The sequence below is a fragment of the Cherax quadricarinatus genome, chromosome 16 (genome assembly GCF_038502225.1).
Source record: "Cherax quadricarinatus isolate ZL_2023a chromosome 16, ASM3850222v1, whole genome shotgun sequence".
Lineage (NCBI taxonomy): Eukaryota > Metazoa > Arthropoda > Malacostraca > Decapoda > Parastacidae > Cherax > Cherax quadricarinatus.
This window is the reverse complement of record NC_091307.1, coordinates 51719927-51732361: the sequence shown is the minus strand read 5'-3', so window position 1 is coordinate 51732361 and position 12435 is coordinate 51719927. Positions and strand designations below refer to the sequence as shown.

Genomic DNA, 12435 nt, shown 5'->3' with positions numbered 1-12435 from the left:
GAATAGGGGGGTACTTGAAGGGAGAAACCGACCGATCAAGCTGATTCTCAGGACAGAAACAGTGCGGAACAGGATCCTCCAAGAGAAACCACGGTTGAAAAGCTCGGAAGAGTACAAGAAGGTGTTCCTAGACAGAGACAGAACACAAACAGAGAGAAAGCAGCTGAGGGAGAGGATAAAAAAGCGAAAGGAGCTAGGAAAGGAGACAAGGATGGAACCAGCAGAGGTCAGTCTTATCAGAACAGAGCAGCAAGGGCAAGCACACACACAACTATCCTCAGAACCCCACAACCTATCACACCATCCCAACACACAGTACAATCCATACCCACAGCTTCCACCCAACCCCCAACTATAGAATCCCACAGTAAGCTACCAGGTCCCCCACCCCCACAGGCCCCCCAAACCACAGTGTTGGAATGGAAACTGAAGGTATGGTACACAAACGCTGATGGAATAACAAACAAGTGGGAGGAGTGGCACGAAAGAGTCAAAGAGGCATCACCAGACCTCATAGCGATCACAGAAACCAAGCTTACAGGTATGATAACAGATGCCATCTTTCCAGCGGGATACCAGATCCTGAGAAAAGACAGAAGGAACAGGGGGGGTGGAGGAGTGGCATTTGCTGATCAAACACCGATGGAATTTTGATGAGCTGGAGAGAGGAGACAGCAGAGAAGAAAGTGATTACATAGCGGGAACGCTTCACTCTGGTGGTTCCACGGTGATAATTGCAGTGATGTATAACCCACCACAGAACAGCAGGAGGCCAAGGCAAGAGTATGACGAGAGCAATAGAGCGATGGTTGACACACTGGCTGCAGTGGCGTGCATATGTTTACATAAACATATGCATGCACACTTGGGGAGAACAGCACTGTTGTTAGGCACTTGAATAACTGTAGCACACACACACACACACACACACACACACACACACACACACACACACACACACACACACACACACACACACACACACACACACACACACACACACACACACACATATATAGAGACACACACACATACATATACAGGATTTTACACCTTCCTGTGAAGTGACCCTATAACCCTTCCTTTCCCCCCCCCCATCTCCTCTCCTCTCTCTTCCTCTCTCTCTCTCTCTCTCTCTCTCTAACTCTCTCTCTCTCTCTCTCTCTCTCTCTCTCTCTCTCTCTCTCTCTCTCTCTCTCTCTCTCTCTCTCTCTCTCTCTCTCTCTCCCCCTTTTTCTCATCCTCTCTCTCATCCTCTCTCTCTTCCTTTCACTCTTTCTCTCTCTCTTCCTTTCACTCTTTCTCTCTTCCTTTCACTCTTTCTCTCTCTCTTCCTCTCTCTCTCCCTCTCCCTCTCTCTCTTCCTCTCTTCCTCTCTTACTCTCTCTCTTCCTCTTCTTTTCTCTCTCTCTCTCTTCCCTTGTCACTCCCCCCTCTCTCTTACCTTTTCCCTCTCTCACTTTCTCCCCCTTTTTCCCTTCTTTTCCCCTCCTTCTAGGCTCCCCTTCTCTCTCTCCCTATCTCTCACTCTCTCCCCTTTTTCTTTTTCTCTTTCTCTCTCTCTTTCATTAAAAAAAAAATGGTTGGGACTCGCAGGAATCAGGGATCAGATGACAATGGTACTGGTAGGGAGGAATGGATGGAGGAACAGTGGAAAAGGATAGAGCAAGAATGGGAGAGAAAATTAGGAGAGCTTTCTGAAAAAATGGAGAAAGAGCTCTCTGTGAAATGGGAAAAGAGGTTGGAGAAGGAGACGAAGAATTGGGAGGCACAAGTCGAAACTGCAGTAGCCAGGGTAAAGGTCCTAGAATTTGAGGTAAACAGGCTGAAGCAAGTCTCAGGGGTAGTGACCAGAGAAGACACACCATACGATGATGAGAGGCTGAACAGGAAGGAAGGAGATATGAATTATGCTAAGGTCATATCAGCCTGCAAAGAAGGGCCAGGGAGTGGAAGGGAAGAGCAGATGGGTGCAGATGGAGAGGGAGATAGGTCGAATGCTGAGGCACAACCATGCTACCAAGAGCCACTGGAAAAATCAAGGGAGAAAATGACCACATACAGACAGGAACCAGAGTCACAGAGGAAGAGGCAATGGGAGGAGGAAAGGGCAAAATCAGTGATTATCCATGGGCTTCGGGAGAGAGAGGAAAGGACACACACTGAAAGACGGCAGGAAGAAAGAAAGGAGATTGAGAAAATCATCACGGAAATAGGGGGAGAAGACATGGATGAGATTGTAAATTTTCAGAGAATAGGGGGGTACTTGAAGGGGAGAAACCGACCGATCAAGCTGATTCTCAGGACAGAAACAGTGCAGAACAGGATCCTCCAAGAGAAACCACGGTTGAAAAGTTTGGAAGAGTACAAGAAGGTGTTCTTAGACAGAGACAGAACACAAACAGAGAGAAAGCAGATGAGGGAGAGGACAAAAAAGTGAAAGGAGCTAGGAAAGGAGACAAGGATGGAACCAGCAGAGGTCAGTCAGGGCAGAACAGAGCAGCAAGGGCAAGCACACACACAACTATCCTCAGAACCCCACAACCTATGACACCATCCCAACACACAATACAATCCATACCCACAGCTTCCACCCAACCCCCAACTATAGACTCCCACAGTAAGCTACCAGGTCCCCCACCCCCACAGGCCCCTCAAACCACAGTGTTGGAATGGAAACTGAAGGTATGGTACACAAATGCTGATGGAATAACAAACAAGTGGGAGGAGTGGCACGAAAGAGTCAAAGAGGCATCACCAGACATCATAGCGATCACAGAAACCAAGCTTACAGGTATGATAACAGATGCCATCTTTCCAGCGGGATACCAGATCCTGAGAAAAGACAGAAGGAACAGGGGGGGTTGGAGGAGTGGCATTGCTGATCAAACATCGATGGAATAGAGCGATGGTTGACACACTGGCTGCAGTGGCCAGAAGAGCTCATGCATGCAGGGCAAAGCTCCTGATCATGGGTGACTTTAACCACAAGGAGATCGATTGGGAGAACTTGGAGCCACATGGGGGCCAAAATGCATGGACGGCTAAGATGATGGAGGTGGTACTGGAAAACTTCATGTACCAACACGTAAGGGACACTACAAGAGAGAGAGGAGAAGATGAACCAGCAAGACTGGACTTAGTATTCACCTTGAGTAGTGCAGATATTGATGACATCACATATGAAAGACCCCTTGGGGCCAGCGATCATGTGGTTTTAAGCTTCGAATACACAGTAGAGCTACAAGTGGAGGGGGAAGCAGGAAGTCCAGGACGGATGAAGTCAAGTTACGAGAGAGGGGACTACACGGGAATGAGGAACTTCCTGCACGGGGTTCAGTGGGACAGAGAACTGGCAGGGAAGCCAGTTAGTGAGATGATGGAATATGTAGTAACAATGTGCAAGGAGACTGAGGAGAGGTTTGTACCCAAGGGTAACAGGAATAATGAAAAAGCCAGGACGAGCCCATGGTTCACCCAAAGGTGCAGGGAGGCAAAACCAAATGTGCTAGGGAATGGAAGAAATATAGAAGGCAAAGGACCCAGGAGAATAAGGAGAGCAGTCGTAGAACCAGAAATGAATATGCACATATAAGAAGGGAGGCCCAACGACATTATGAAAACAACATAGCAGCGAAAGCCAAATCTGACCCGAAACTGTTATACAGCCACATCAGGAGGAAAACAACAGTCAAGGACCAGGTAATCTGGCTAAGGAAGGAAGGAGGAGAGACAACAAGAAATAACCGTGAAGTATGTGAGGAACTCAACAAGAGATTCAAAGAAGTGTTCACAGAGGAGACAGAAGGGGCTCCAGAAAGACGGAGAGGTGGGGCACACCACCAAGTGCTGGACACAGTACACACAAGCGAGGAAGAAGTGAAGAGGCTTCTGAGTGAGCTAGATACCTCAAAGGCAATGGGGCCGGGGTACACATAGCACAGAGGCGCTATGTGTACCCCTAACAACAATATTCAATTCATCTATCGAAACAGAGAGATTGCCTGAGGCATGGAAGACAGCAAATGTAGTCCCAATCTTTAAAAGAGGAGACAGACATGAAGCACTAAACTACAGACCAGTGTCACTGACATGCATAGTATGCAAAGTCATGGAGAAGATTATCAGGAGAAGAGTGGTGGAGCACCTAGAAAGGAATGATCTCATCAACAGCAGCCAACATGGTTTCAGGTACGGGAAATTCTGTCACAAACCTACTGGAGTTCTATGACATGGTGACAGCAGTAAGACAAGAGAGAGAGAGAGAGAGAGATGGGTGGATTGCATTTTCTTGGACTGCAAGAAGGCGTTTGACACAGTTCCACACAAGAGATTAGTGCAAAAACTGGAGGATCAAGCAGGGATAACAGGGAAGGCACTACAATGGATCAGGGAATACTTGTCAGGAAGACAGCAACGAGTCATGGTACGTGGCGAGGTGTCAGGGTGGGCACCTGTGACCAGCGGGGTCCCACAGGGGTCAGTCCTAGGACCAGTGCTGTTTCTGGTATTTGTGAAAGACATGACGGAAGGAATAGACTCCGAAGTGTTCCTGTTTGCAGATGACGTGAAGTTGATGAGAAGAATTCATTCGATCGAAGACCAGGCAGAACTACAAAGGGATCTGGACAGGCTGCAGACCTGGTCCAGCAACTGGCTCCTGGAGTTCAATCCCACCAAATGCAAAGTCATGAGGATTGGGGAAGGGCAAAGAAGACCGCAGACGGAGTACAGTCTAGGGGGCCAGAGACTACAAACATCACTCAAGGAAAAAGATCTTGGGGTGAGTATAACACCAGGCACGTCTCCTGAAGCGCACATCAACCAAATAACTTCCGCAGCATATGGGCGCCTGGCAAACCTCAGAACAGCATTCCGACATCTTAATAAGGAATCGTTCAGGACCCTGTACACCGTGTACGTTAGGCCCATATTAGAGTATGCGGCACCAGTTTGGAACCCACACCTAGCCAAGCACGTAAAGAAACTAGAGAAAGTGCAAAAGTTTGCAACAAGACTAGTCCCAGAGTTAAGAGGTATGTCCTATGAGGAGAGGTTAAGGGAAATCAACCTGACGACACTGGAGGAGAGGAGAGATAGGGGGGACATGATAACGACTTACAAAATACTGAGAGGAATTGACAAAGTGGACAAAGACAGGATGTTCCAGAGATGGGACACAACAACAAGGGGACACAGTTGGAAGTTGAAGACACAGATGAATCACAGGGATGTTAGGAAGTATTTCTTCAGCCACAGAGTAGTCAGTAAGTGGAATAGTTTGGGAAGCGATGTAGTGGAGGCAGGATCCATACATAGCTTTAAGCAGAGGTACGATAAAGCTCATGGTTCAGGGAGAGTGACCTAGTAGCGACCAGTGAAGAGGCGGGGCCAGGAGCTTGGACTCGTCCCCTGCAACCTCAACTAGGTGAGTACAACTAGGTGAGTACACATCAGGACTCGAACGATTTAGCTAATAAATCATCTGCTAAATTATACTAAGTAATAAAGCAATATTTTAATGACAATTATATTCAATACAAAATATCTTATAAATCCATCACTTAGGAATTAGGGAAAATATTGGGAAAGTGAGACGTATCCTGAGTCACACTATATAAACTCTAAGTCAGTTCAATATCACATATTCTCTTGTTTTATGTCCTGATGCTATTCAACATTTTTAATCTTTTTCTAATCTTCGATGTTACTCATGCAATAACTTATATCATTCCATACATTTTCTGTCTACTATTTTCGCACTTATTTTTTTTTATATTGCTTCACTTTCACTAACGATCATCACGTTTATAATCTGGTCATATCTACGTTTTTGACAAATAATTATTGATGTATAAATAAATGCATTGTGCACCAGATTATTACAGGCATTCACTGGTGCCTAGAACCGCAGCTGTAACCAAGGAAAACTTAACAAAGTAAATAGTGTAATTTGTTTTATGATGGTGTTATCCTTGTTGTTTATTTATCTTGGGTGGTGTTGCACAACAGCACTGCCAGAAGAAGACCCAAGCATCAGAGGTGCTGGCTTCACTCACCAGCTGCACGAAGACGTGATGCTTAACTGTTCTTCTCCACGGTCCCAGCCTCCAGCTTCTCTTACGTTCTACGTCAACCAGGAACTGGTAATTAAACTCTAATTACAGACTTCAAAGAAAGAAGACTCATGTTTATGATAGGAAGTATCTATTTAGTTGTAGAGTGGTAAAAAATTGAAAGCTGTTGGATGAATAAATGGTGGAAGTAAGTGGACACTTAAGTCTGCACATACCTAGGCACGTTTCCTTTCACCTGTTGCAGATGTTCTTGAAGGCACGTGTCCTCACACCTTTTGTCGATAATTACCAGGCACGTCTTACATTCTTTGACAGTGTTTTGCTGGGCACGTGTTCTCATAGCTGTTGCTGTTCCTTACTTAGCAGTGAATTGTTACCTGAGTGTTAACAGACTGTTTTGATTGCATTCTGAGAGGTGGTAGTGGTAATATTGTACATTAAAAGAGGATAACCTTTGAAAGGAGGTGAAGTAAGGCAACACCTCTGACGGTGTAAAAATCATTATATATTATCCAAATAATGTGTGATAAAAACATAGGCACCAAAATAACTAGTCACGCCTATAAAAATAATGTTCGTGTATCATTATAGGGACAAAGACCCCACCTCGAGATATAATACATGTTAATGGACATCGAATAATAACTTATAAGCTAGTTCTTCCAAGTTGTTGTACATTATTCTACAAACATTGACAGATCTTCCAACATATAAAGAAACTAGTTCTGTTATTACTGGTAGATCATATACTTGGTAGGATCCAGTTACTCCGTTACTAGTTTCCTCTCTCAACAATGATGAATCTTGTAGTGACTACGAACGACATCGAAGAAACTCAGAAGTTATTTGTTGCAACGTTGGGGATATTATAATTCTTGACTCAAGATAATAACTGATTTATTTCAATACATTCAATTGTCCAATTAAAGATATATATCTTGTTTACCTTCGTCTTGTGAAAGCTGGAAGACGTCTACATGATGCCCCCGAAAATTCTTTCTTTCAATAGAACGTTAAATATCATTAGGTATCCCAGTTAAGGATTTGTCAGTGCCTTATCATATAAGTATCAAACCTTCAACCCAGATGTATCTTATACAGAGGAAGCTTAGGATCGCTCGGCAGTGGGTAGGTAGGTGCCAGTGGGTAGGTAGGTGCCAGTGTGTGCTTTCTCATGGGTATGTAAAGTTTAAGTTTCTAAAAAATTATCAAATTCAATTAATATTCATGTTGCGTTATAAAAAATTTCAAATACAATATAAATAAGAAAAAAGAGAAATATAAGATACACGAGTTTAGTGATCCCTTAAATATCATTTTCCTTCGGATTTATTCAAGTTTATTCAAGACTCAGGTTCTGCGTTCGTTTCATCCTCCTAAATTATTGTTTATAACTTAAAAACGCTTCATCCAATCATATTTAAGTTTTTAGTGCCGGGGAAGTTATAGCTTGGGAAGAAAGCATTAAACTATTAGCAAGTGCAGATGTCCTATAGTAAATTTTTATGTAGACTATTTCCGATTTTGTTAAGAGTGCGATAAGCTGGTTGGATTTCAGCTTGACACTGCTGTGTCCAACTTAGTAGATATTTGAATTGTTGTTGGAGGAAAGTGTAGGTGTTAAGTTTGAGTCTGCCTCTGCATAGTGGTATCAGTCACTGATACCTTACGCACCTTATAAAAATGACGGTATCATTGGGTTTTGGCTGTTTTTGTAACGCAGTTAATAAACTTTGAGACACTATATTCTGTGTAATAACTGAAGAATGTATCTTCTTGTTGGCTTCAGACTTTTAACTCTAGAGTAATTTTTTCCATTGAACTTCTTTCCGTTGTTTTTGGGTTGGGCCACTTTTAATTTACCAGTTATATTGAAAAAAAAAATTAGGGCGATAACTGGAGAATGACTTGTGATCAGTTTCGGGTTTTAATGCTGGTGCAGCTTACTTACAGAAAGATTTGGATTTATAATGGACTTTTATTGAAGAACTTAAAATACTGGTTTTCATGTGATAATTTGTGAATGCCTTATCCAGTTGACTTCAAACCTTCATCACTGATAACTTGAGAATGTAACTTCTGAACAACCCAAAATTCTGAAGCTGCTGTATGCTGGGAGACTGGTAGTTGTAAGGACACAATAGCATTTCTCGTCTAATTGACATTTAAGCTTTCAAAGCTGGTGTATCCTGGTAGGAAGGTCATATTGGTTATGTAGGTGTTAATTTGCCAGTTTTGTTAAGGATATTAGAATATTTTCATGCAATAACTTGTAGATGCCTCTTCGGATTGACCCCAGATCTTTAATTCTGAAATTATCTGTATCTGACATTTATGCCTCACTCTTCACTATTTTTTTATGTAAAGTGAAGTCTAGGGGGCTGGGCTTAGTAAGATACTCCACAAACAAACCACATCTAGTTTTATAATGTAATGAGAGAGGTAAGGTAGGGGAGCCCAACTTGTGCAAGCAGTGAGTAACGTGAACACATACACAGAGTAGCCAGGTAGCAATCCATTATCTGTACCTCAACACAATCGTGCATTGGTTCTGAAAAATAATTATTATATTAATTCCACTTCCTCACTCGAATTTCAGGGCATTGTTAAAGTGTGATGTCTCACCTTACTATAAGGCATCTTGTGGACTTGAACCTTGGTTTGTTAATATCATCCAGCATCAACAATTATGTACCTCTAATGTGTATAGGTATAGGTTCGGGGACGCCAGTTGGCTAACTTTCCAAACACGACTAATATTTATAAAAGGCTATCAGTAAGCCTCTTTGCAAAAGCCAAGAGCTCCTCATAAACTCTTGGGCCTGATCGAATCTCTTCAGAACATTTAGTGAACCAGTATTAACACAGTTCAAAATTTAACATGTGCAATTCTCGTTGGAACAACTTGCTGTAAAATCAGACGAATGTTCTATTTAAACCTGAGTTTTGATTACCATTCTAGCTTTGATCTTACCCACAGGAAACAATTTTCGCATTATAGGTAGCTTAACAAAGGCTAATTAATTATTAATGAATTATATTTTTGGTCATCAGTTTGTTTACCTCATAATCTAACATTTATACCCGCTTCATTCTATGTTAAGAATCTACAAGCTTGATTATGAGTTGCTCAGAAATAAGCTGAATATTCTGTAGTTTGTTTTGTAGTGACAATGACGTTAATAAACTATATCTCATTTGTATGTATAGACTCCTTTATTGAGTGTATAAACCCTTCAGTCTTCCTGCAAAGAGAAATAATAATTTTGTATCATCAAGTCTTAGTAAATTTAACTTTAACATTTACACACTTTTAATTTTTATTTCCGATTCCTCAGCTTTTTACCATGCAATAATTCGTCTCTCTGCTCCGTCAGGCAGACCCGAGCTGGTTGATTACTTACCCGCCCCTGGAAGACCCAGAGACAGGTCTGGAGACCGCGATACTAGGTCTGCGCTTTCCTCTACGGCCAAGACTGCTGCGCCGAGGCAGCATCTCCATCAAGTGCACAGCATCCATCTTCAACCTCTACTTTAAGAGCACCGAGGCCTCAGTCCACGCTGACGTGCCTTTCCACGCCTCTATCATGGTGGACCGAGCAGCCACAGGCCTAGGTGGGTGGTCAGACTTGGCCTAGATTGCACCTAGTACTTTAGATTAGACTAAGTTCTCTAAGGCCAACTGTTATAAGTAGGACTGTTAGTAGAGCTTGGGCATGTTAGAATAAAGTTATCTGACTTAATATAAGCCTCGATAAACTAGAAAAAGGACAAGTTGGGCAGTGGGTAGCATGAGCTATTGGTAGCATGAGCTACTGGTAGCATGAGCTACTGGTAGGCTCACCATAGTTTCACCTCATGACAACAACCATTTTCTAGTGTGATCGGTGGTCGGGTATTAGATAACAATATCTAATGCAAGTTGAACACCATAGGCTTTTGTGTATTATATTGCTGATGAAAATTATTTCAGTACCAACATTGAAGAATCAGAAGACAAATTTCACTTGTTTTCTTTCATCCTTCCAGGAGTTCCAGGGATAACCTCCAATGTGTTTTTTTTAGTGGTTTCGTGTCTGCTTCTCTTGCTACTTACACATTAGGGATTTTAACTGCCAGCCATTTGTTACTCAGTGGCGTGGAGCCGCTGGGAAATTAGTGCGTGTTTGCTAGACTCCACATGACAACATATGCAAGTGGCCTAAGGTGCAGTAGATGAACGAACATCGAAGTGTTTACGGGGCAGACGATACCAGTGTTTTGTGATTTCTATATAGGACTTTGAAAGCAAATTCATACACTTACATATATATAAAAACATTCAACAGTATTTCCCGGAGTCCATCGTCAGAGAAGTGTTAGCCTATTTTCTATACTTTATGTTTGTTCTTACTCTCTATATTATCATCAAGATGAATTAAATGAAGTTATTGTGACTATTATACACATATATTCAAGTAATATTTTCCACATCTAGTAAGAGATCTTCCTGTTGTGTATCATGTTAAACATCCCACTGGTGTTTCTGAATGACATAACAAGACGGAGTAGCCGCACAACCTTGGCTGGAACAATTCACAGCTAAGCCACTTCAGTAAGAGAAAATTATAGACAGCGTTTTGATCACTCCTGACTCAGGATGAACTGAAACACTGTTTTTTATATTCTCTCTATATTATGGGTTAGTTGTTTATAACGACGAGTGGATTCCCTGAAAACACAGACTCTTCTGGCCTGCTCAGTGTCCATCTACAATGTCTAGATGCTGATGGTTCATTCTACAGTATTTACGCATAATATTTTTCTCGAAAACGTTCTTCCCCCATTTTGATATATTGTAATGTAAGTTAAATGAGTGTAACATATTTTCTTTTCGTTTCATTTATATCCTTCACATGCTTCCTATTTTACTGAAATATCGATAAATTAATAATAATGTTTAATATTCATCAGTAATTATGCAAGTTTAATACTACGAAGTATCTCAGCCGTCCAGCCGCCGTGGAGAGAAGACGTCGTCGTTCCTGCTCTTCAGTTATCCTGAGTAATTCTCGAGCAGAGCAACTCTGAACACTCTTACTCGAGATTTTTCTTGGGTTATCCTGAGTTGATCTTGACCAGAGCTGAGAGGAAACTTGCTGGCAGTCACTTCGAGCCCCATCCCATCAAGAGGGTAAGACGGTGACTTGCTTGCTTGTTCACCCCTCTCTTCCCCATCCCCCCATCCTTCCCCATCCTCCTCTCACACAAACTACACTGGTCCACACACTAACATACTACATACATTGCTATCGTTCTGACTTTCCTATCTTCTTTTTCGGCAACTTCGCCTGTGGCGAGTTAACACAAGGCATTTTGACCATCCGGTAGCCCGTGTGGTTTTTTAAAATCCGGCCGATCTTTGCCTTGGGTCCTGTGTCCCCTCACCACTCGAGGGTAGGCTATCTTAGGGGCTGACCTTCGTAAGTCAGCTGAAATAGGATGTTAGACTAACACTAAGGAAAGATCCTTTTTGTCAAAGCAACTTATGTGCCAAATGTACCTTCCTGGACATCATGGTGCTAATAAGAGTAAGATTACGTGTGGATGATAACCTAAAGACGAGGAAAGAAATTCTAGCATGTATTTGCTCGAATTCAACTGTTGCTCCAGTGGATGTTTTTACAACTCTCGCTGGGGTAGTACTTCTCCTCTCTTCTGAAGAAGAGTTACTTCAACTACTTAAGCAAGAAGTTCTTGAAAAATTGAAGACTTTTGGTGTTACTCCAGCTATCAAGCCCAGAGAACTGCGTTTGTTGTTAGAATTAACAGTTTCATGCGAGATAGCTCAGTGAATGAAATTGTTGATGACTTTAATACGGAGAATTCTGAATTTAAGGCTGTCCAAGCACATAAATTCTCTAAACCTAACAACAACCAGGTAACATTAAAGTTAATACTTGAGACACCTGAAGCGGCCAAACTAGTGTGTCAAAATGGCTTCAAATGTTTTGGCACCAGATGTACACCTGACCAAATCTCTCTTGAACGATTTGTCAGTGTTACACAATGTTTTAAATGTTATGCCTTTGGTCATGCCGCCATCAAATGCAGTACTCAAGCACAGATTTGCAGCATTTACTCTGGCCAACATTCTTCTAGAGATTCTAATAACAAAACTAAGCCCAAGTGCGTCCTCTGCAATGGAAAACACCATGCTGTTTTGGCTATCTGTCCTGAGAGGAAAAAGGAAATGCAGAAAATTCTAGAAGCTAAGAAACTGTCCACTTCTATGAAGACCACTCCCCAGGCACCTCCAACAATGTCCCAAACTTCCTTCCCAGCTCTGCCTGGATCTAGTGAGACTCCTCAGGTCTCT

General features: G+C 42.4%; 1 protein-coding gene across 1 annotated transcript in view; it reads left to right on the top strand.

Moving 5' to 3' along the window:
* Positions 1 to 10316, top strand: part of LOC128688821 (uncharacterized) — a 111624-nt gene extending 101308 nt beyond the window's left edge. The window contains exons 3-5 of the mRNA XM_070085573.1: positions 6013 to 6146; positions 9455 to 9692; positions 10107 to 10316. Coding sequence (XP_069941674.1) covers positions 6013 to 6146; positions 9455 to 9692; positions 10107 to 10180 — 446 coding nt within the window. The 3' untranslated portion in view covers positions 10181 to 10316. The remainder of the gene's footprint in view (positions 1 to 6012; positions 6147 to 9454; positions 9693 to 10106) is intronic.
* The last annotated feature ends 2119 nt before the right edge of the window (positions 10317 to 12435 follow it).